This window comes from Eubalaena glacialis, chromosome 4 (genome assembly GCF_028564815.1).
Source record: "Eubalaena glacialis isolate mEubGla1 chromosome 4, mEubGla1.1.hap2.+ XY, whole genome shotgun sequence".
NCBI lineage: Eukaryota > Metazoa > Chordata > Mammalia > Artiodactyla > Balaenidae > Eubalaena > Eubalaena glacialis.
Window position 1 is genome coordinate 89,810,564 of NC_083719.1, and position 26,323 is coordinate 89,836,886.

The window sequence follows — 26,323 nt, forward strand, 5'->3', positions numbered from 1 at the left end:
TTTTTCTTTTCTACCTAACTCCTCCTTATCCTGCAGACTAATCTCTTCTGAAAAGACTTTCTTAGTCCACAAATTACTTTGATGCCAATACCTTTATTTACTCCCTGATGGGAATAGATGATCTTCACTGGGGAAGAACATGTCATGTGAAAAAAGAAGAATTGGTTTGTAAATGGACATACAAAGGAAGCCGTGCCTGCAAGGGAGAAGGAAAAGGAACAGCTAGAGAGATACAAGAAAAAACAGGAGAGAAGCCAAGGAACCACTGTTTCCAGACATAGAGCATAGTGAGCCTTGTTCACTGCTGCAGAGAAAACAAGTAAGCTAAGAAGTGAAAACAATCATTGCTTTATATTTGTATCTCCTTCAATGCACATAGAGTACACTGGAATGATTCATAAAAATCTAAGAACACTGGTTACCTACAGAGGAGAGTAGGCTCTGGGCAGATGAGGAATATGGATGGAAGGTTAACTTTTACATTTTGCATACCTTCTAAAGTTATTGAGTTTTGAATTGTTAATGTAATACATATTCAGTAAATTAAATTAACATTAATTAGACTAATTGTAACTCATTAATGTTCATATCAAATTAGCAAAATATACAAACTTCTAAAACTTTTATATGAAATTAAAATTGAGTTTAATGGGTCAAATGATCTAATCAACACTTGCATGAAATTTGTACAATAAATTCTTGTGAAAATAATTTTTTCCTTTGTTTATTATACTGAATTGGAAAACAGAGGATGTTTTCCAATTGTATAAGGCATTTCCTTGATTTCACAAAGCTTCTGGAATCCTTTTATTTTAAAGTAAATGAAGTGCACCTGAAATACAAGATTTATGTATACCTAATGAGGTATCAAATTTTTATGTTCATCACGGAGTTTATATAAGAATGAAGAATGTTAAAAACACAACTTTCCTTTGGGAAAATGAAATAATGAAAATGATAGAATTATTCTGTTTTCCAAGGAATATTTGTCAAAGTATTTGTGTCCAAAATATTCCATCAGATAGGCTAAGGATTTTTTTTCTTGTTTTATATGTGGTATATTCTAACATTATGGGTTCTTAGCGCTGCCTATATGGACACTTTTTTAATGCACTGGTTACATATTATAATTTCTGTGTATTCAAGCTTTCAAAATGTTTCTATGCCATTTGCTGCAGTCACTTTCTCTTTCTGTATCAAACCCCCTGTGTGAGGTCTTGGGATGACATCTAACCTGTCAGACCCTCCTTTCTGGGCTTATTTGTAGCTAAACAAGAGATTGTTTTTCACTGATTTTAGCTGAGCCGCCCAAAATAAATTCCAATTTATTTTTATTTTTTAATTAAAATCTAGAGTTAGGAAATTCCCTGAAGTTCAGTAAAAATGATAGTATCTATTCTTTTTAAGAAGTATGTAAAATACTTGCTTATATACCAACTTTTCTAAAACTTCCAAAAGAATTTTCCAAGAAGTTAACAGTTTTTAACTTTTTAAAAATAAGACTGCCTTCCAATGGTTAAATTCCACACTTTTACCTAAGAGAAATCCTTAGGTTGTGTATTGTATTATATAGTCCCAAAGGGTGATAAAGGGACATACTCCAACCTTAGAGTAGTCTTTTGAAGTCTAGTAGGCATATATGAGTCCTTAAGGGGAAAAATGTCAAAAGCCCAACACTTGATTCATTCTCCATTTTAAGCACAATTATAACATTATAATCTAAATTTTATTAGTCATAAGAGAAAATAAACTGATTTCCATAATTTTTCTTTTTAAGATAAAGTCCCAATCAAATAATTTTTCCACTATTTATATTGAAAATTTGTTTTTCTGATTAGGACACTTAGGACAGGCTAGGTTATCTTGCAGTAGTAAACGAATCCTGAAATCTCTATGACTCAACACAACAAAGGTTTATTTCCTGTTCATAAAATGCTAATGCAAGAATGATACTGTCCACCATGTAGTGACTCAGGGATTCAGGCAGCTCCCATCTTGTGGGTTTGCCATCTCAACAGGTGGCCGTCATTGCTGTGGTAGAGGCACCTTCCACTCCACTTTCAGGCCAGTGGCCAGAATTATCCACATGGCCACAACCAACCATAAGGAAAGTTGTAAAATGCTATTTTTCCTTGTGTTCAGGAAGAGAAAATGAAATAGACTAGGTGAACACAAAGCATTGCCTTTGCCACAGTTTTAAGTGTAAGCCCTTTGAAAGTACTTTTTCTAGTACCAAATATTCTTGGAGAAGGAGAACCTCTATGACTGAAACCAAATTAGAGCTGTTACTCATCTCTGATTCCTTCTGTTTATGATGGAAATGTTTCAACCATCCATGTACTCACATACAACTGACCATCCGGTAATGGGATTTGTGAACATCCCTGGTGTGTTATTGCTTTCAAGATTTAACGTCATAATTTGTTTTATTTTAATTGGATATTGCAAATAAGGAGGGACTGCAGATGTAAGAATATATCAGTTTTTAGTATTGCCAAGCAGAGAGAGAGTCTCCTGCCGTGACTTTTGTGTAGCTTTTAAAAATATTACCATCAAAAAGGTTTGCATGCCTCTGATAATAAAACTTAAAAGTTTTACTGCATTAAGCATTTGATGGAGTTGAGAACCTACATTAACAAAAATGAAATTATATCTAATAAAAATACTCTATAAACATCACAGAGATAAATGAGGTATTTTCATAACTTAAAATTCTCTCTCGTCTGGGAGCATTTTTAACCTAAAATAAGAACCCAAATTTCCCCAAATTTTATAGTTTCAGGCTATTTTGAATTTCACCAGAATGAATTTTTTTGAAACAAAAGTTTCTCTTCCAAACTTTAAAGTGCAGTCAGAGAAGGCTGAGAAATTTGCTGTTGGTTTGCTTTATTAATGTGAAGACATCCTGGGTACAAAAGAGAATCAATGGCCATATATCTAACATACCTATACTTTTCCTTGCTTCACAGGGCACTTGGAACAGACCATATAGCTGTCATTTGAGGTCTGTGGGTTGACCTACTGGGTACAACATAAGGGTTATATACAGTAGCTGGCCTGGCAGGTCTGAGCATTGGTACAATATTTATGAGTTTCAGCGTGGCTCCTGGACCCTTTATAGTCTCAAATAAGTAACAGGCAAAACCCTGAAAAGTAACTTTACTGTTGGAAGTGAGGCAAACTTACTTTAGCCAAAATAATAAATAAATAAATAGATAAACAGAGAAGCAAGAAAATTAAGCTTTAAAAAATTTCCACAAAAGAGATTTCTTATCTCACATTGCTATTAACAACACTGATGGCAAAATCTAACTTGAGAAACAAGGGGAAAAGCACATTTTGAGCTTTGAGCTTCCATTGACTCAGAACTAGCCAAAAGATAAAGATTTTTGTTTGTTAATTCCTGCCAGCAGCCTTAGTTACCAAGTCATAACTGTGGACCGGGGAACTAAAAGCAATTTTTATAGGGAAGAGGAAAAGAACGCAGAGAAAGTAGCTTCTTCTGTAAGCTATTCCTCCTAGTCTCAAAACATGGACAGAAGACATATTTTTGCAATGTACTAGAATATAAGCCACAGAAATCATTAAACCCAATGGTCAGAGGAGCCAAGAGAGAGCCAGCCATGGAACACTGTGTGGCCAGTACCATTCAGGGGACCAAATTGGGTTAAGCCTTCCCATGGCCAGCATAGCCATTGGAATCAAGATGGGCAGTATGATAAGAGAAATTTGGGAGACATCTGGAGGGGTCCTTAAACTTAAGGCTCAAAGAACTAGTCATGGGCCTTCTAGCTGGCGGTCCAAGGTTGTGGTCCCTTTGAAGATCAGGCACTTATAGGAAATGTTCTAGTGGTTTATTTTTTTAAATTTGTATATGTAATTATATGCATGTAACTCCCAGGTAAAATGAGATTACTAGTTAACAAGACTGTACCTATAGTAGACATATTCATTATTTTCATAAACAAATCCTAGGGAACATTTGGGATATATACATAACCATATACCTAAGCTGGCAGTTCAGTAAACATTTTTATTATTTACCTGTCTTTTCCAAAATTATGAATTAAATAATTCTTTGAGACATTATAAAAACTGTAACACCTCCTTGACCCAGATACAGCCATTTGATAATCTAGGGTCCTGATAATATTCCATAATCAGGGGTTGTTCCATAATTGACACCCTTAGAGAGATAGGTCCCTCAGTGGCTTCTGAGCAGGGTTCAGGGCTGGCTTTGACATCTGCAGAGTGTTGCACCTGCAAAGAATGGCTTTGGCTGATCAATAATGTGGTGAGTAGGGTAATTGTCACTAGACAGGACCTTTTGGAAGGAATGTACTCATCCATTCACCCTTCCTTTCACCCATTCAAGAGTATCTACTGAATGCCTACGTTGCACAGGTTTGGGTATAAGTAAGACCTAATCCTTGCCTTCAGATGGTTACAACTTAGAAGGATGATAAGTGACCAATGTAAAGCAAATGGGGCAAGTAATTTGAAGGAATGAACAAAGCTAGCATTCAGTTGTTGAGAAAATCAGATAAGTTATGAGAACTCAAGCAAGCAAGGATGGTGAGGTGGAAAGGGTTTTGTAACCAAGCAGACCTCTCAAGAAAGGGCTCTGAGGACTTATCTGCAACAACTCCTTCAGTGAACTTTGTCACCCCAGCAGAACTGGCCACTCCCAACTTTATCCTCTGTTGTACCAGGAACAACTTTCAGTACAGATAGCTTTAATTTGGTTGCTATATTTTGTTTATTTTTTCCCCTCAAAACTCTATCTTATTCATCTTTGAATCACCATCACCTAGTGTAGTATGTTTAGGATTTAGATTGCAGATTATTTCATCTGATCCAGTGGTTGATATTGGACTAGGAGTTGTCTGGACTTTGAGGGTGTTATCAGCTATGAAAGCAGCTGAAATAATTAGGTTGTCTCCACACAGATTAATGATAACTAGGATACATTTTTTTCTACTCCATAGTACTTTGCACAATGGTCTCAAGGATATAGTATTTGCTCAATAAATACACAGTTACTTGCTATTTAGACAAGCTAAGCCAAGTACTAGTGCTTGCTTTACTTGTCAGCTGATGATTGCTCTTCAAAGTGGATGTAAAGGAAGTAAAAAAAGAGTAACAGGAAACATACCCTTGGCTCTTAAGTATATAGAAAAAATGATCAGTCATTTTCATAATAAAAGAAATGTAAATTAAAACCATATTGAGATACCACTTTTCACCTAATCATTGGCAAACACTGGGAAACTTAAATAACACTATTATTAAGAACATGCAAGTGTAAAACTAGTACAAATTAGAAAAGTAGTTTCTGGAAGGCAATTTGACAATATCTATCAGAATTACAAATGTATATACCCTTTTACTCAGGAATTCCACTTCTAAGGATATTGGCATCAATATTCTCATATGGGGAAAATCATGAGCCAGAAAATTATTCAGTACATCAGTGTCTGCAAGAGCAAAATATTGGAAACAACCTAAATATGTAGTCAGTAGGTGTCTGGTTCAATAAATAATGGCACAAGGTACAGTGAAATACTATGCAGCCATAAACAGAATGGGGATGCCTTCTGTTTTTGTATTGGTGGAATAATCAGTAAGATATGCTAAGGGGAGATAAGAAAGGTACAGAACAATGTTGTAATTATGCTATTCTTTTTTTTTAAGAGCTGTTTTTTAAAATTAATTAATTAATTTATTTTATTTTTGGCTGCATTGGGTCTTCATTGCTGTACGTGGGCTTTGTCTAGTTGCAGCGAGCGGGGGCTACTCTTTGTTGTGGTACGTGGACTTCTCATTGCAGTGGCTTCTCTTGCTGCGGAGCACGGGCTCTAGGCATGCAGGTTTCAGTAGTTGTGGTTCGTGGGCTCTACAGCGCAGGCTCAGTAGTTGTGGCGCACAGGCTTAATTGCTCCGCGGCATGTGGAATCTTCCCGGACCAGGGCTGGAACCCGTGTTCCCTGCATTGGCAGGTGGATTCTTAACCACTGCGCCACCAGGGAAGTCCTGAATTATGCTATTCTTCACGTAAAATAAGGGGAAAAAGAATGTATATTTATGCTTGTATATGCAGAAGATATCTTTGGAAGATGACAGAAGAAACTAGTAACATTGATTGCTCTTGAGGAGGGCTGAGAGGCAGGAATGGGAAGGAGAGTTTTCCCTGTGTGTCCTTTTACATTTTTGAATTGTAGAACCTTATTACTACATGGCCTATAAAAAAATAAATGACAATAAACACACTAAATTGGATGCTGTCCTGGCAGGGAGCTGCCGTTGCCATGGTCACCTGCTGCAGCTGTTACATTGGTGTGGTCACCTACAGTGACATCTGCTGGTACTTCCCAACATCTCTTTTAGGTCAATGTTTTTAAAACTGCTAGTTTGAAAGTGGGCCATGAAATCACTTTAGTGGGTTCAACTAGCATTCAAAAAAAGAAGGAAAGAAATAGAATGTAGAATGAAATAGAATAGAAAATTTCAGGGTTCATAACCAGTAGTGAAAGTAAGTCCTATCGTGTAAATTTTGTTTGGTTTATTTGTATATGTGCTCTGATATAACATATCTTTCTTACTCTGCTCAAAAATGTTATAAAGCCACCATCCTAGGTGGTGACCTTTTTCCAGCCAATCTAGACTTCCACAGTTCTCCCTGAGCAACCAATATATTTATAGGGAAGTCCTGAAGGTCCCATGCTGGTTGGGCCAGGATTTTCAGACCATGGATGTGGGGTTCCCAGCTTCACAGGCTGGTCCCTCTGCTTATGTCTCCATTACTACTGTACACAGTGTCTATTCATGCAGGCTCCAGGCTGTGTGTCTCCTCACATGAAAGCACATCCATTCTCTTTAGGAGAGTACATCCCACCTCATGGAATACTGTGCTGTCAACAAGGATGTTTGGGGTCTAGATGGGGTAACTGGGACTAAGAGCCAATGTGGAGTCCTTCATGGATCCTGAGATTATGACCCTGCAGTAACTTCCCTTCTCAGATCGACCCCAATGCCTTGGATCATGCAGCTGAGCTCAGCAATGCCCTTCTCTCCATCTCTGCTTACTCCAGTCTAGCTTCCTTCAAGATCCTGCCCAGTACTACTTCCTCCATGGAACGTCCCTAATTCCCTCAGTCTAAGGTGATTTCTCATGTAGCTTCATGCTCTCTTGATGGCAAATGAAAGAAACTCAGTGCAAACTGGTCTTAAGCAAAGAGGGGGAATTAGCTTAACTAATTGAGAAGTTCAAGAATAGGTTAGATGCACAGGCTAAAAAGGTACCATCAGGACTCAGTCTCTCTCAGTCTCTCCCTCTCTCTCTTTCTTTCTCTCTTCCTCTTTCTTGCTCTTCCTTTCCCCTGTCTACTCCTCCCCCATCCCCTTGCTTTCCTCTGTGTTGGCTTAATTCTTGAATAGACCCTTCTTTCATGGTGGCAAAATGTCTTCTAGGAGCTCAATGATTATATCCAACAAGCTGAATTCCAATAGGAAGAGAAGTCCATTTTTTTTCATGACCCTACCAAGAGTTTCATGGATGTGTCTTACTGGCCTAACTTGAGCCATGTGCCCAACACTGAGTCAATCGTTGCAGCTATGAGATTAGAATCCACTGATTGGCCAATCTCAGATTACTACTCACCCCTGGAGACCAGCCAGTCCAGGTGTGGAGAACAGCTACATAGAGTCTGGAAAAGGGATGGTTCCTCAAATATATATTAGACGTGCTGTCACCTGAAGGAGAGCAATGACAAAACAGGCAAAAACAATAAATGTCTTTGTCAAATTGTAATCTGTACAGTGAAAATGCCAACAACCTAAGTATGTTTTTCTGTGTTAATACCTTACCTATGTGAGTATGAATCATTTAAGATAAAAATGTCAGGGGAGTGAGATTAACATTTCAATTCTTATTGAATTGAATAAGTTATCTCATTCAATTGTTTTTCATATTTCAGGCTTCTCCATGATGTGTTTTCCCTTAGGATTCTATTTAGATCTCCCACTAACTAATCCTTATGAAGAACTGAATAATACATCAGTTTATAAAATCTATACCAATTATAAAAATACTGAATTCATTGTTTTTTTGCCCCATTATTTTTGGTCAAATATTTTATTCACAATAGAAATTTAAATTTACAAAAGAAGACCAAAGCACTTTGAGGAGCACATATGTCGCTTCTGCTTTTGCTCATTCTTTCTCAGGAAACAGAAAATATTTCTAAAGGGAAACATCTTAACACATCCGGTGTGATTTTCTAGTTATCCAGTTTAAGCCAAAAAAAGGTGGTATCATCTGTTTTTCTTTTATACGTTTTGAAACATGAGTCTCTGAAAGCTATTTCCTAACATATGTCAATTTAACATCTGCTAGTTCCTAACTGATTGCCAGAAACAGCCGGTAGCCCCCTGAAATGGTACTAAGGTATTTCCCATTAGAACTGTCTTCACTTCGGAGTTGTCAGTAATATTTTTACTCTAGGGGTAGCCTATTTCCTTAACTTGAAGGAGACGTGAGTTGGAAGCATAGAGCAGGAGGAATAAACAGGATGATGTATTTACAGTTATACAGGGGTATAGCGGAGAAAGGTTTCAAAAAGAAGTATTAGATAAGAAAGTCCATGTCATAGGTTATGGATTAAACAGCTTCTGGCAAAGCATGCTTCACTATACCACATCTTAATTTCTTCTTGTTATTCAATATAAAGAGTGTTTGCAAGCAGAATTAAGATGTATTAACAATATCTAAGGATACCCAACCATGTCCAAAGCTTCTCTTATATTTCTTCTCCTTTTTAATCCTTTGATGGAATTTAAAGTGCATCAGTGAGCTTCCATTTCTGTCTGGGAATTCATAATAGAATGATATTTTGATATTTATTTTGAAAGAGGGAGCCTAAGTGCCGGTCCTGGGAGAGATCAATATTTTTACCTGTCCCAAGACAATCTGGTGTTGAATTTAGCAGTTCAACAATTTCCAGACCTAGCAATTCAGGGGCCTCCAAATGATTAGTGTCATTTGTTCTCTTTAATACATTTTCCCCACCCTCATAACATTACTGCATTTTGTTTCATTGGACTTTAAAGGAAACGTATCACTGTGGGCTCATCAAGGTCAAGGCTATCTGCACGTCCTTACTTCTGTATACTCAGTGTCAAACTCAGTGCTTACACAGTTAGTGTGGAATGAATTAATCAATCCTGTCCTGAAATTCTGAGATCCAACATTTGCTCTTAGAGTCCTCAAATTCAGGCAACTTGAATAGTCTTACATAAATTATAAATCCATGAAACTGACTTTGATAAAGAAAGAAATAAGTTCTAGGGCTTGGACTTCCACAGGAAAACTTTAATGGCAGTTTTGTCTAAATAAATTTGGGAACTCACACGTACTCTAAACCAAATACCATTTATGGTAGTGGCCACTCAAAAACGTTTCAATGAATATAGTGGTTCTGAATATGTGTGGGGATTGTGGAATGAGAAGGAGGTTTGGTGACTGATGGAGTTGAAATAACTGGATCCCCTCCTTACAAAGTTATTTAACCTCTACTTCCCTGTCCTCAAAATAGGCAGAACAACACTACCATGCAGGGCTGTTGTAATTAATTGAGCACAATAATAAAAAAAAAGCTTAGCCAAGTGCCTCGTATTTGTGGTCACTCACTACGTGGTAGTTATTATGATGCTTATTATAACAACTCCTGATAATAGCTGTTCTGATATTATATAGCACAGAATATATATATATATATATATATATATATATATATATAAACCAAACCTTTATAGCTTAGTAAGTTAAAGCCAAACTCTACCCAGTTCTATGTTCGTCACTGTTGCAGAATGGTAAATTATGTTCCTTTTTCATATCTTCAGCAGTGGGACCTAGCAAAATCTAGATTTTGGGCATGGCTAATAGGACATGGCCCTAATAAAAGTCATGCCAGGGCTTCCCTGGTGGCGCAGTGGTTGAGAATCTGCCTGCCAGTGCAGGCGACACGGGTTCGAGCCCTGGTCTGGGAACATCCCACACGCCGCGGAGCACCTGGGCCTGTGAGCCACAGCTACTGAGCCTGCGCGTCTGGAGCTTGTGCTCCGCAACGAGAGGCCGCGACAGTGAGAGGCCCGCGCACCGCGATGAAGAGTGGCCCCTGCTCGCCGCAACTAGAGAAAGCCCTCGCACAGAAACGAAGACCCAACACAGCCAAAAATAAATAAATAAATAAATAAATAAATTTATTTAAAAAAAAAAAAAGTCATGCCATGAGGTCTCTGTGGTTGACCGAGGTATCATTAATGGTAGTGAGAGAAGAGACATGCTTAGTATTTCAAACAATGTTTCCCCTGTTGGAATGACATCTCCCCAGTCTATGACATATTACCCTACAGATACAAGCGTATATTTGCATTTTGTAAATCACAGTCAAAGACTGAGCAGAACAGTCTCAGGTTAATTCTTAATGTGATGCAAAAGCAGGTTTCCAAGGGAGCCCTCCCTGCCTCTCTCCCTTCATTCCTCCTTTCTTTCTTACGATGTGCCAGGCACAGTGCATACAAAGAATATTTACAGTTGATTGGATAGCAGATAAGAGATTCCAATATTTTTTCTATCTTGACCTTTTCAGGAAAAGGTGAAAGTCATTCTATGAAAAGTTAAGTGCTGTAAAAATACACTGACTCTTGATTCACTAAATAGATGCTATGAGTTATGTCTTCAAAACTTTTTGATGCATGAATAGTTGCCATAATCCTCCTTAACAAAATGGATGGAGTGTAAAAGGAATGAGTCGATAGAAGTTATTTTCCAAAATTATTTAACAGTATGAGCTAAAAATAAGGATGAAAGTTGTACTTCTACCCAACCATTAGGCTCATGCTTTTCCAGCAATAGTTCATTTCCAAAGTTATGGATTAAAGTGATAAATTATGTGCTTAGCTGTTGGTGGGAATGTAAATTGATACAGCCACTTTGGAGAACATTATGGAGGTTCCTTAAAATACTAAAAATAGAACTACCATACGACCCAGCAATCCCACTACTGGGCATATACCCTGAGAAAACCATAATTCAAAAGGAGTCATGTACCACAATGTTCATTGCAGCTCTATTTACAATAGCCAGGACATGGAAGCAACCTAAGTGTCCATCAACAGATGAATGGATAAAGAAGATGTGGCATATATATACAATGGAATATTACTCAGCCATAAAAAGAAACGAAATTGAGTTATTTGTAGTGAGGCAGATGGACCTAGAGTCTGTCATACAGAGTGAATTAAGTCAGAAAGGGAAAACCAAATACTGTGTGCTAACACATATATATGGAATCTGAAAAAAAAATATGGTTATGAAGAACCTAGGGGCAGGACAGGAATAAAGACACAGATGTAGAGAATGGACTTGAGGACACAGGGAGGGGGAAGGGTAAGCTGAGACGAAGTGAGAGAGTGGCATGGACTTATATATACTACCAAATGTAAAATAGATAGCTAGTAGGAAGCAGCCGCATAGCACAGGGGGATCAGCTCTGTGCTTTGTGTCCACCTAGAGGGGTGGGATAGGGAGGGTGGGAGGGAGACACAAGAGGGGGGAGATATGGGGATATAAGTGTATGCATAGCTGATTCACTTTGTTATAAAGCAGAAACTAACACACCATTGTAAAGCAATTATACTCCAATAAAGATGTTAAAAAAAAATTATGTGCTTAGTTTACCTACTTTTAGAGAAAAAAGAGGCCTACATACGCTACATTGTATGACCAAGTAGAGCATTTAAATGCAATCTACATATAGGCATAATTCTAGCCAACACCTTTTAATAGATACATAATTGTTTATAGATTATATATATTGATTTCTCTGAAATATAAGAATTCTCTTGAGACTTATTTTTAGGATCACCCATTCTCATAAAAATGACCTCTGGGGGACTTCCCTGGTGGTCCAGTGGTTAAGAATCTGCCTTCCAATGCAGGGGACATGGGTTCAATCCCTGGTCAGGGAACTAAGATCCCACGTGCCGTGGGGCAACTAAGCCCATGTGCCACAACTACTGAGCCCAAGCACCACAACTAGAGTACCCGAGTGCCGCAACTACAGAGCCCATGTGCTCTGGAGCCCACACGCCACTATTAGAGAGAAGCCTGTGCACCGCAACGAAGAACCCGTGCACTGCAACGAAAGATCCCGTGTGCTGCAACTAAGACCCAATGCAGCCAAAAATAAATAAATAAATAAATATTAAAAAGAAATGACCTCTGCAGTACACTGATTAGATGTACAAAATCTGGAAGTCCCCTGAAACCAACTCAATACTAAAAGAACCAAACAACCCACCCAATCAAAAATGGGCTGAAGACCTCAATAGACGTATCTCCAAAGAAGACATACAGATGGCCGAGAAGCACAGGTATAGACCCTCTACATCGCTAATTATTAGGGAAATGCAAATCAAAACTACAATGAGATATCATCTCACACCAGTCAGAATGGACATCATCAAAAAGTTTACAAATAATAAATGCTGGAGATGGTGTGGAGAAAAGGGAACCCTGTTGGTGGGAATGTAAATTGGTATAGCCACTATGGAGAACAGTATGGAAGTTCCTTAAAAAACTAAAAATAGAGTTACCATATGATCCATCAGTATCATTCCTGGGCATATATCCAGAAAAGACAAAAACTCCAATTCGAAAAAATACATGCACCCAATGTTCATAGCAGCACTCTTTACAATAGCCAAGACATGGAAACAACCTAAGTGTCCATCAACAGATGAGTGGATAAAGAGGATGTGGTATATATATACAATGGAATATTACTTGGTCAAAAAAAAAGAATGAAATATTGCCATTTGCAGCAACATGAATTGACCTAGAGATTATCATACTGAGTGAAGTAAGCCAGACAGAGAAAGACAAATATTATATGATATCACTTATATGTGGAATCTAAAAATTAATACAAATGAACTTATTTACAAAACAGAAACAGACTCACAGATGTGGAAAATAACTTATGGTTACCAAAGGGGAAAGAGTGGGGGACGGATAAATTAGGAGTATGGCTTTAACAGATACACACCCCTAGATGTAAAATAGATAAACAAAAAGGATTTACTGTATAGCACAGGGAATTATATTCAACTAACCTATAATGGAAAAGAATCAGAAAAAATTATATGTATAACTAAATCACTTTTCTGTACACCTGAAACTAACACAATATTGTAAATCAACTATACGTCAGTAAAAAATTTAATAAAACAACAATAATTTATTATTTTATTAATTGCTCCCAAATCTGCAATTTGGGTAAGACCCAGCAGTGTCAGTTTTCCTCTGCTCCACATGATGTCAGCTGGTGTAGCTCAAGATGGTTCAATTACGTTGAGTGAGATACTGCTGGCTGGCAGCTGGAAGCTTAGCTGGGTTGTTGGTTGGGGGCCTTTGTTCCTCTCCATGTGGATCTCCCTGCAGGGTTTCTTGGGTTTCATCACAGCACAGTCACTGAGTAACAAAAAGGATTGTCCCAAGAGGCCCAGGAAGAAGTTGCAAGACTTTTTATGACCTAGCCTCACAAGTCTCAGAATGCCACCTTTGCCACATTGATCAAGCAAGGCACTAAGACTATTGAGATTCAAGGAGAGAAGCAGTCTCTTAATGGAAGGAGTAGTAAAGATTTTGAAGGCATTTTTACTCTACCATGTCCTGTCTTTATCCAAGTTCTGCTGAATCTACTATCAAGACATCTCTCAAATCCATTCCTCATGCTTTCCTCTACCCAAATCTTCTTATGCAGAGCAGAAAGAGAAAATCATGTTGGCAGTGCCAACAGATCAGGGAAAGAGATGATGTAAGATCCTTGCAGCAATGTGTTGGTCTGTCTCCAAACAGCCACAAAGGCAGCTTTGCATAAGTTGAGACACTGGGACAGGTTAAAGGGAAAATATACCTCCTTCAAGGGAGGTCCTCACCATTGTCACTGTCATCTTTTTTCTTATAATCATCCTTAAAATCATTCACTAAACTCTTCCTTCTACTCTGTGGAGTGATTTTCAATGACTGTATATGGATATTTATAAAGAAAAAAGTAGAGACACATTTGCTGATACCTTGGATTTCTTTTAAAAAAGATCTGGACCAACAACCACAACTTATCCTACACTTTCTAAAAAGGAACAGAAAATTAATGATGATCCATTTATGATAAATATATTATAGCTGAATTTGATTTTTTTAAAAGTGCTATAGGTACATTTGCCCACTGTGTAATCAATGTAGATGGGAGCCCCATGCCCATTTTATAAGATGTGGAGTATGATTTTTACTGTTTAAATATTATAGACATATCTCATTGTTGAAACTTTGTTTTTATGGCAAATTACCTGGAAAGTTTTTGTGTCTCTTATTTAGGAATATGACCCTCAGTTACGATGCTAATCTTATGAGGGAAAGTGATCTGTGTTACCACAGATCCCTATGTGGCATGATTTCCAGGAAAGCACTGTGGACATGAACAAGAACTGTCTGTACTGTTCTAGGAAGTGAAAACAATACAATCCAGCATTTGAGGGAACATTGAAATGCACCCTACAACCAACCACTGGATCAGGGTGCAAGACAAGTGAGGATTCTAATGGAACTTGGGGAAGAACACTAAATGGAATTTAATATATTGTTGCCTAACTTATCTTTCTTTATGTCTCTATAGGGGGCTAATTGTTTTCCTCAATCCTGTGACAAAAAGAATTGGAGGAGACAGGAAGAGCAAGAACAATTTGGCTCTAAGTTAATTTTCAATAAATGAGTAATGAACTTCATCAGGACCAATTTCAGGAGATTGATCAAGATGGCAGAGTAGGACATGGAATTCACCTCAAAAATAGAACAATTCTCACTGAAATCTAACTGGAAACTGGCAGAAAGACTCCTGTACAAACAAGGCTGTAAGAAAGATCCACACGGAATAGGAAGGTAAGAGAAGTGATCAGGTCAGGACCTGTGCCCCTAGGAGGAGACTCAGAAGAAAAGGGAAATAACACAGCAGGAGATCCACCCTGGGGAGTGAATGGTTTGAGCCAAATATTGGGCATCACATTTCTGGGGTCCAACTCAGGGAAGATGAGCCCCCTAGGTAGTTGGAGGGGTGCTGGGACTAACAGGAGGGCTGTGTGAAGCCTGGACTCTACACTGGCTTGCCCTCAAGGCAGGGCGGAGAGGGCAGATTGAAGAGTGCTTCAGTGGCAGCAAGGTTTCCTGTGACAGCCCCAGCCTGAGCCGAGCGAACGGTCCAGCCCTGCTTACTTCACCCTACAGGTCAACACTGGACTGAGGGCTGCAACAACTGTGGATAGAGCTCGGCCATGGGATGCAGAGGTGACTTGGATCTGGGGAGGTGTCAGAGGGGGGTGGGGACAGCCACTGCTGGTGCTTACACAGGGAGTTCATCAGGGGTAATCTTGATCTCTGATAGCACAGTCCCTGCCCCATACACACTGAGAGCCTATGCAGGGCTGCATGTCCCTCAGTGCAGATCCACAATGGGGCAGGGGCAATGGAGGCTTGGGGAAGTGATTGGTTGTGAGGAACAAAGGAGACTCAGGCCTGAGGCTGTATCTGAGCAGGGTGGGGGCAGCCACTGCTGGCACTTGCACAGGTGGAACATTAGAGACAGTTTGGACCTCTGTCTGGAGCTGCCCATAACAGCCCCCACCTCTTAACCAGCCAAGAGCCTGCATGGACCCCTCTTGCTCCAACAATGCTCCCCTCAGGGGCAAGGGTGCTGCTGCTGGGAGAGCGGAGAACATACACTTAAAAGGAACAGAGCCAGCTCGGACCTGACCCACAGAGCTTCTGCTCCAACAAGTTGGGATCAGACCCCACACCCAATAGGGCAGTTATGGCCACTGAGCAGTGGGGAAACCCTGCTTCACACTTGGCTCTGGCCCTAGCCCATCTCCAGCCCCACCTCCTATCAAACTGATAGATGCCAGCAAACCCTGAAGAAAGATGTGACTTGTTTTCAAGTCAAATCCAGCTCTCCCACCAAAGGCACTGGAGAACAAGAAGGGTACAAGGATGCTCCCACATAAAGAGATCCCTTCAAGACCACAATAGGTAACTGTTACACTAAATTCATAGAGACAGAGAAAGTTAAGCAAAATGAGACAGAGGAAATGGTCTCAAATGAAAGAGCAAGAGAAAACCCCTGAAAAATAGATAATGAAACAGAAATACACAATTTACCAGATAAAGAATTCAAAGCATTAGTAATAAGAATGCTAAATAAATTACAGAAAAGATAGATGAGCATAGCGAGAATTTTAACAAGGAGCTAGAAAATACAAAGAAGAACAAGTCAGAACTAAAGAATACAATAACTAAAATAAAAAACACACTAGAAGGTATTAATAGCAGACTAAGTGATACAGAAGAATGCATAAGTGACCTGGAAAAGAGAATAATGAAAATCACCCAATCAGAATAGCAAAAGAAAAACAAATTAAAAAATAAAAACAGTTTAAGCAATCTCTGGGATAACAGCAAACATACCAACATTTGCATTGTAGAAGTCCCAGAAGGAGAAGAGAAAGAAAAGGTGATCAAACATGTATTTGATGGAATTATGGCTGAAAACGTCCCAAATCTGAAGAATGACATATATATATCCAGGTACAAGGAGCACAGAGGTTCCCAAACAAGATGAACACAAACAGACCCACAGCAAGATATGTCACAATTAAAATGGCAAAAGTTAAAGATAAAAAGAGAATTCTAAGGCAGCAAGAGAAAAACAAAGAGTCATATACAAGGGACGCCCCCATAAGGCTATAAGGACCCCCCATAAAAGCTGATTTTTCTGCAGACACTTTGGAGGGCTGAAGGGACTGGCATGATAAATATATTCAAAGTGGGACTTCCCTGGTGGTGCAGTGGTTAAGAATCCACCTGCCAATGCAGGGGACATGGGTTCGAGCCCTGGTCTGGGAAGATCCCACATGCCACAGAGCAACTAAGCCCATGCACCACAACTACTGAGGCCGTGTCCCACAACTACTGAAGCCTGTGTGCCTAGAGCCCATGTTCTGTAACAAGAAGCCATCTCAATGAGAAGCCCACGCACCTCAACGAAGAGTAGCCCCCACTTGCTGCAACTAGAGAAAGCCTGCAGGCGGCAACGAAGACCCAATGCAGCGAAAAAAATAAATTAAATAAATAAATAAAGGAATGAGCATCTTAAAAAAAAAAGAAAAGAAATCTGCCACCTATAATATAAAAAATATATATATGTATATATATATATATTCAAAGTGCTAAAGGAAGAACATATGATCCAGGATACTCTACCCATCAGGATTATCATTTAGAACTGAAGGATGATATAAAACTTCTCAGACAAGCAAAAACTAAAAGAGGTCATTAATACTAAACCTACCCTAAAAGAAATGTAAAGGGTCTTCTCTAAGTGGAAAAGAAAAGGCTATAACAAGAAGTGAGAATCTAAAGGAAAGGGAAAATCCCACCAGGAAAAGCAAATAAATAGTAAGGGCTAGGATCAACCACTAAAATAAGCTAGTACGAAAATTAAAAGACAAAAATTGTAAGAGCAACTATAACTACAATAAACAATGAAGGGATAAACATGAAGATGTAAAATATGACAGTAAAAATACAAAACGTGGGGGAGGGGAGTAAAAAATGTAGATCTTTTAGAATGTGCTTGAACTTAAAGTAGATATAGTTATAAGTCAATATACAGGAACGCCACGGTCACCACAAATCAAAAACCTACAACAGATACACAAAACTAGGAAAGAACAAAAGCCTACTACTAATTAAAATCATCAAACCACAAGGGAAGAAACAAAAAGAAAAAGAAATGAAGAGAGAAGAACTACAAAAACAACTTGAAAACAAGTAATAAAATGGCAATAAGTACATACCTTTCAATAATCACTTTAAACATCAATGCACTAAATGCTCCAATCAAAAGCCATAAGGTGGCTGACTAGATAAAAAACAAACCTATCAGGCCTTCCCTGGTGGTACAGTGGTTAAGAATCCACCTGCCAGTGCAGGGGATATGGGTTCAAGCCCTGGTCGGGGAAGATCCCACATACCACAGAGCAACTAAGCCTGTGCACCACAACTACTGAGCCTGTGCTCTAGAGCCCGCGAGCCACAAATACTGAGCCTGCATGCCACAACTACTGAAGCCCATGCACCTAGAGCCTGTGCTCTGCAATAAAGAGAAGCCACCATAATGAGAAGCCCACACACTGCAATGAAGAGAAAGCCCGCAAGCAACAATGAAGACCCAATGCAGCCAAAAATAAATAAATTTATTAAAAAAACAAACCTATCTATATGCTGCCTACAAGAGACTCACTTTGGAGATAGAGACACACACAAACTGAAAGTGAGATGGAAAAAGATAGGCAAACAGAAATGACATGAAAGAGGGGGTAGCAATGCTCATATCAGACAAAATAGACTTTAAAACAACATCTGTAACAAAAGACAAAGAAGGGCATTATATAATGATTAAAGGATCAGTACAAGAAGAGGATTTTATACTTGTTAACATATATGCACCCAATACAGGAGCAACTAAATATATAAAGCAAATATTATTGGACATGAAGGGAGAAACTGCCAAAAATACAATATAGTAGGGGACTTTAATACTCCACTTACATCAACAGACAGATCATCCAGACATAGAATCATTAAGGCAACAGTGATCTTAATTAATAAAATAGATTGGTTGGACTTAATAGATATCTACAGGACGTCCCATCCCCAAACAGCAGAATACACATTCTTACCAAGTACATGTGTAATGTTCTCCAGGATAAATAACACGAAAGACTACAAAACAAGTCTCCACAAATTTAAGAGGCTAAAAATTATATCAAGCATTTTTCTGACCACAACAGTAAGAAATTTGATATTAATTACAGAAAGAAAAATGAAAAAAGCACAAACATATGGAGACTAAAAAGCATGCTACTAAAAAACAAATGGGTCAATGAATAAATAAAAAAGGAAATCAGAAAATACCTCGAGACAAATGAAAATAAAACCACAACTTTCCAAAATCTATGGGATGAAGCAAAAGCAGTTCTAAGAGAGAAGTTTATAGAGATACAGGTATACCTCAAGAAACAAGAAAACTCTCAAATAAACAACCTAACCTACCATCTAAAGGAATTAGAAAAATAAGAACAAACAAATCCCAAAGTCAGCAGAAGGAAGGAAATAATAAAGATCAGAGAGAAAATCATTAAAATGGAGACCCACCCCCTCAAAATAGAAAAGATCAATTAAACCAAGAGCAGGTTTTATCTGAAAAGAAAAACAAAATTGATAAGGCTTTAGCCAAACTCATCAAGATGAAAAGGGAAAGGACCCAAATAAACAGAATAAGAATTGAAAGAGGAGAAATAACAAGCAATATAAATATTAGATAATCATAAGAGAATACTGTGAAAAGTTATATGCCAAAAAATTGGACAACACAGAAGAAATAAATAAATTTCTAGAAACACACAGTCTTCCAGGACTGAATCAGGAAGAAACAGACAATCTGAAAAGACTGATCACTGGTAGAGAAATTGAATTTTTTAAAAAAGTCAGAGCAAATAAGAGTCCAGAACTAGATGGCTTCACAGGGGAATGCTACCAAACATATAAAGAAGAGCTAATGCCTATCTTTCTCAAACTATTCAATAAAACTAAAGACAATGGAACACTACAAGTTCATTCTACAAGTCCACCATTACCCTGATACCAAAACCATACAAAGACACTACAAAAAAAAGAAATTACAGGCCAATATCTTTGACAAAAACAAATGAAAAATCCTCAACAAAATATTAGCAAACTGAATCTGACAATACATAAAAAGGATCAGATACCATGATCAAGTGGGGTTTATTCCAGAGACACAAGAATGGTTCAGTATTCTCAAACCAATCAATGTGATACACCACATTAACAAAAGAATGGATAAAAATCACATGATCATCTCAATAGACACAGAAAAAGTATTTGACAAAATTCAACATCCACTCATGATAAAAACTGTCATCAAAGTTGGTATAGAGGGAACACATCTCAACATAATAAAGGCCATTTATGACAAACCCACAGCTAACATAATACTCAATGGTGAAAAGCTGAAAGCCTTTTCTCTAAAATCAGGAACAAGACAAGGATACCCACTCTTGCCACTTCTATTTAACATAGTATTGGAAGAATTAGCCACAACAATCAGACAAGACAAAGGAATACAGGGCATCCCAATTTGAAAGGAAGTAGTACAACTGTAACTATTCACAGATGGCATGATATTATATACAGGAAACCCTAAAGTCTCCACCCCAATACTACTAGGACTAATAAATGAATTTAGTGAAGTTACAGGATACAATATAAACATACAGGAATCTGTTGCTTCTCTATACACTAACAATGAATTATCAGAAAGAGAATGCAAGAAAAAAATCACATTTAAAATCACATCAAAAATACTAAAATACCTAGGAGTAAACTTAACCAAAGAGGTGAAAAACTTACACTCTGAAAACTATAAAACATTGATGAAGAAAATTGAAGATGATACAAAGAAATGGAAAGATATCCCATGTTCTTGGATTGGAAGAATTAATACTGTTAAAATATACATACTATCCAAAGCAATCTACAGATTTAATTCAATCCCTATCAAACCACCCACGACAATTTTTCACAAAACCAGAACAAATAATCCTAAAATTTGTATGGAACAAAAAAGACCCAAATTACCAAAGTAATCCTGAGAAAAAAGAACAAAACTGGAGGTATTACACTCCTTGATTTCAGATTATACTACAAAGTTACAGTAATCAAAACAGCTGGGTACTAGCACAAAAACAGATATATAAATCAATGGAACAGAATAAAAAGCCCAGAAATAAGTCCATGCCCCCATGACAAAGGGGGCAAGAATATACAATGGAGAAATGAAAGTCTCTTCAATAAGTGGTGCTGGGAAAACCAGACAGCTACATGTAAAAGAATAAAATGTGAACATTTCTTCACACCACATACAAAAATAAACTCAAAATGGATTAACAATCTAAATATAAGACCTAAAACCATAAAACTCTTAGGAGGGAACATAGAGAGAACACCCTTTGACATAAATTTTAGCACTAATTTTTTGGATCTGTCTCCTCAGGCAAAGGAAACAAAAACAAAAATAAACAAATAGGACCTAATTAAACTTAAAGCTTTTGCACAGCAAAGCAAACCATTAACAAAGCAAAGGACAATCTGCTGAATGGGAGAAAGTATTTGCAAATGATAGGACCAGTAAAGGGTTAATATCCAAAATATATATACAGCTCATACAAGTCAATATCAAAAAAACAAAAACAAAAACAAAATAAACAACCTGATTTATAAAATGGGCAGAAGACCTCACTAGACATTTTTTCAAAGGATTCAGAAAGATGCTCAACATTGCTAACTACTAGAGAAATGAAAATCAAAACCACAGTAAGATGTCACCTCACAACTGTCAGAATGGCTATTATCAAAAAATGTACAAATAACAAATGTTGGGGAGGTTTTGGTGAAAAGGGAAGCCTTGTACACTCTTGGTGGAATGTAAATTGGTGCAGCCACTATTGAAAACAAGTATGCAGGTTCCTCAAAAAACTAAAAATAGAACTACGCTATGATCCAGCAATTCCACTCCTGGGTATATATCCAAAAAAAAAAAAAAAATGAAAACACTAATTTGAAAAGATAGGGCTTCCCTGGTGGCGCAGTGGTTAAGATCCTCCTGCCAATGCAGGGGACACGGGTTCAAGCCCTGGTCCGGGAAGATCCCACATGCCGCGGAGCAACTAAGTCTGTGCACCACAACTACTGAGCCTGTGCTCTAGAGCCCGCAAGCCACAACTACTGAGCCCACGTGCCACAAATACTGAAGCCCATGCACCTAGAGCCCATGCTCCACAACAAGAGAAGCCACTGCAGTAGGAAGCCTGCACACTGCAACGAAGAGTAGCCCCCACTCACCACAACTAGAGAAAGCCCGCGCACAGCAACGAAGACCCAACGCAGCTAAAAATAAATAAATAAAATAAATAAATTTATATTAAAAAAAGAAAAGATACATGCACCCTAGTGTTCATAGAAGCATTAGTTACAATAGCCAAGATATGGAAGCAACCCAAGTGTCCATCAACATATGAACAGATAAAGAATGTTTGTTGTATATAGACACAATAGAATATTAGCCATAAAAAGAACAAAATTCTTCCATTTGCAATGATGTGGACAGACCTAGAGAGTCTGTCCACATAACTTTAAATGGAGTATAATCTATAAAAACATTGAGTCACTATGTCGTACATCTATAATATTCTAAATCAGCTATACTTCATTAAAAAAAGATAAATAAGTACTAGGGATGTAATGTACAACATGATAAATATAATTAACACTGCTGTATTATATAAGAGAGTAAGTCCTAAGATTTAACATCATAAGGAAAAATATATTTTTCTTTTTCTTTAATTTTGTATTTATATGAGATGACAGATGTTCACCTAACTTATTGTGATAATCATTTCATGATATATGTAAGTCAAATCATTATGCTGTACACTTAAAACATACAGTGCTGAATGTCAATTACATCTCAGTAAAACTGGAAGAAAAAAAGCCCAATTTAATATTTTAAAACAATATTTAGACAAATTTATTTAGACAAATGATTTTTCACAAGTATTTTCGAGCCTGATTTGTGTAGATAATTTCTTAGACTGATCAACTTATATCCAACTATTCCAGTGAAATATGACTAGAGCATGCTTATTCATTCTATTTAAAATTTTATTTCTGTTTGGATCCATTTTCAAATCTAAAAATGTTCCCAGCCCAGCGGGGAAGAGCCAGCCCTGAGCAACCTTGGCCTCCCCTTCAGCAGCTTCGACCACTCAAAAGCCCACTACTATCGCTATGATAAGCAGCTGAGCCTATGCCTGGAGCGGCTGAGTTCTGGCAAAGACAAGAATAAAAGCGTCCTGCAGAACAAATATGTCCGATGTTCTGTTAGAGCTGAAGTTCGCCATCTCCGGAGGGTGCTATGTCACCGCTTGATGCTAAATCCCCAGCATGTGCAGCTCCTTTTTGACAATGAAGTTCTCCCTGATCACGTGACCATGAAGCAGATATGGCTCTCCCGCTGGTTCGGCAAGCCATCCCCTTTGCTTTTACAATACAGTGTGAAAGAGAAGAGGAGGTAGGGGCCAAGCCCCCACCCATCCCTCTGCCCTTTCCTCCCCAGATATTTATGTGAAATTAACCTTGGCTTTATTTTTTGAAATAAAAACTTTAAAAAAAGCAAAAACAAAAAAAACAAAAAAAAAATTTTAAACATTTGCATTTATTTAATATGCTGTGTTTATAATGCAATACTAAATGAAAACATAACTAAACCATATTTTCCAAATTTTCTACAATAATCAGAAAAAGATTATAAATAATAAATTCCATGGGAAAATCATAGAGTATTTCTAACTGGCAAATTTGACTTATAGTTAATCCTAACATACCATGTAAACCAGAAGCTGGGAAATGCAGCTCATGTTCTTCTAAACCTCAGCCACAGTCGAAAAACTGACATCCATATACCTTTCAAGCAAGTGAGTATTCCCTAAAAGCAATTTTTAAAAGGGAAGGAAAATGTTATCTCTTCCTCATAAGCACCGTCTTCTCTATTGGGTCTCATATTTTCCTCCTTTGCTTGCAAATTTCCAAGGTGGGGAACAAAGTCAGCATTTACACTTTGAAATTTTCCCTGGATCAGATCAAAAGGCATCTGAATTCTATATTTTGAGGAACAAAAGAATACAGAGGATAGTCGGTATAGGGCAAAGATATGTAGGAGGGGATCAAAATGTCAGCTTTCTTTCTTATGAAATATAAATGAATCACTAGAACATTCCTCACTTTACTTCAGGTAACTGGGGTATAATTTATGGAAAGCTGAAAGCTGAAACAAAATTTATTTAATTTTGTTTAGTGAAGACTGATAACAGTGTGAGAGAAGTAGCTCTTGCCATTTGATCCTAGTTCCTGGAGAGCTATGGTTAAGATTATTTTTCTACTTACTCAGTCGATAATTTAATATGATTATTTGTAAATGGGGCCCTAAATTTATTACATTAAAATGGCAGGTAGTGGTGTGACACAGAATGAAGCATGAGATGGAGGAATCTGGCCAGCAGAACTGTATCTTTGTTGCACAAAGGATACAATTATAATTTTTTTTCTTGGCTTTTTTTGATTGGGCTAGAGTAGCTGTAAGATGAGTGGCTCTGATAACCAAGCAGAAAACAGAAAATATACTAGAAAAAAAAACCTCCAATGACATTATAGGGCTCTGGAAACATGATTTTAATAGTCTGCATGCCTCTAGAGGTAGGAAGATATGTTACTGCTTCTCAAAAAGAAAAACCAAAATGAAAATTCTATTTCTTGTGAGAAAGTGTTAGAACTAATCATTAAAAAAAAAAAAAAAAGCAAAGAAACAGAACTCACATTCTATTTTTTATTAACATTGCTCCCTAAATATAAAAATAAGATAGCATTGAAAAACAACTATAACTGTTAAGGCTATTAGGGATAGCTGAACTGACATGTCAGAATGCTTTTCTTATTTCTTTAAAAATAAAACTTGAACGTTGAAGTGAAATGTTTTCTTAAAATTATGACCTATTTTAAATATATAAATAATACCCATGTATTTGTTACCCAACTTTATCAAATCTCAACATTTCCCCTATTTGTTTTAGATTTTTTTATAAATGGAAAGAAACAGTTGAAATTTCCTGTGTCTCCCTTTCCACTGTCCCCAGAAATAACATGATCATGAGCTTGATATTTATTTCCCAGAATTTTTTTATGATTTTATAAATAAATAACTATTCATAAACAACTTGTTTGTCATGTTTCCAAACATTATATAAATTGTTAAATAATGTAACACCATAAAAACCACACTTATTTATCCATTCACCTACCAATAGAACATTTAGTTTGTCTCCAAATTTTTGTTTTTACAAAAGATGGTACTTCTATGATATTTATCTAGGAGTGAAATTTCTGGGTAGTAGATGGTGAGCATTGTGAAGCTTATTTGATATTGACAAGTTGCCCTAGGGAATAATGACCAATTTACATTCTACCAGGAGTGTATAGGAGTTACAGTTTCTTCACATTATCACAAAACGTAGAGTTAACAGATTTTTAAACTTTCACCAGTGGAACAGGTGACTTTCTGCAGTTTTAATATGCATTCCCTTAATAACAGTGAATTTAAACAGCTTTTCCTATGTTTATTGGCCACTCAGGTTTCCTATACTGTAGATTGACATTTTTATATTGGATTATTTATTTTTAAAACTTTATCTGGGATTAGGAACCAAGATGGTGGAGTAGAAGGACGTGCTCTCACTCCCTCTTGCGAGAACACCAGAATCACAACTAGCTGCTGGACAATCATCAACAGGAAGACACTGGAACTCACCAAAAAAAGATACCCCACATCCAAAGACAAAGGAGAAGCCACAATGAGACGGTAGGAGGGGTGCAATCACAGTAAAATCAAATCCCATAACTGCTGGGTGGGTGACTCACAGACTGGTGAACACTTATACCACAGAAGTCCACCCACTGGGGTGAAGGTTCTGAGCCCCATGTCAGGTTCCCAAGCTGGAGGTCTGGCAAGAGGAGGAGGAATTCCTAGAGAATCCGACTTTGAAGGCTAGTGGGATTTGATTGCAGGAATTTGACAGGACTGGGGGAAACAGAGACTCCACTCTTGGAGGGCACACACAAAGTAGTGTGTGCATTGGGACCCGGGGAAGGAGCAGTGGCCCCAGGGGAGACTGAACCAGACCTACCTGCTACTGTTGGAGGGGCTCCTGCAGAGGCAGGGGGTGGCTGTGGCTTACCGTGGGGACAAGGACACTGGCAGCAGGAGTTCTGGGAAGTAGTCCTTGGCATGAGCCCTCCCAGAGTCTGCCATTAGCCCCACCAAAGAGCCCAGGCAGGCTCCAGTGTTGGGTTGCCTCAGGCCAAACAACGAACAGGGAGGGAACCCAGCCCCACCCATCAGCAGACAAGTGGATTAAAGTTTTACTGAGCTCTGGCCACCAGAGCAACAGCCAGCTCTACCCACCACCAGTCCCTCCCATCAGGAAACTTGCACAAGCCTCTTAGATAGCCTCATCC

General features: G+C 37.9%; 1 protein-coding gene across 1 annotated transcript; it reads left to right on the forward strand.

Moving 5' to 3' along the window:
* Window positions 1-15,390: 15,390 nt before the first annotated feature.
* Window positions 15,391-23,414, forward strand: LOC133089523 (polycomb group RING finger protein 1-like). Its single transcript, XM_061187596.1, has 2 exons — window positions 15,391-15,480; window positions 22,963-23,414. The coding sequence occupies exons 1-2, from the start codon at window positions 15,391-15,393 to the stop codon at window positions 23,329-23,331; spliced, it is 459 nt and encodes a 152-aa protein (XP_061043579.1). The 3' UTR covers window positions 23,332-23,414.
* Window positions 23,415-26,323: the final 2,909 nt, after the last annotated feature.

What these genes read in the sequence shown, in the direction of transcription:
- LOC133089523 (XM_061187596.1), top strand. Translation starts at nt 15,391, where the DNA reads ATGGGATGCAGAGGTGACTTGGATCTGGGGAGGTGTCAGAGGGGGGTG. An exon ending in ACACAGGGAGTTCATCAGGG is followed by an intron (nt 15,481 to 22,962) that starts GTAATCTTGATC and finishes AAATGTTCCCAG; the next exon opens with CCCAGCGGGGAAGAGCCAGC.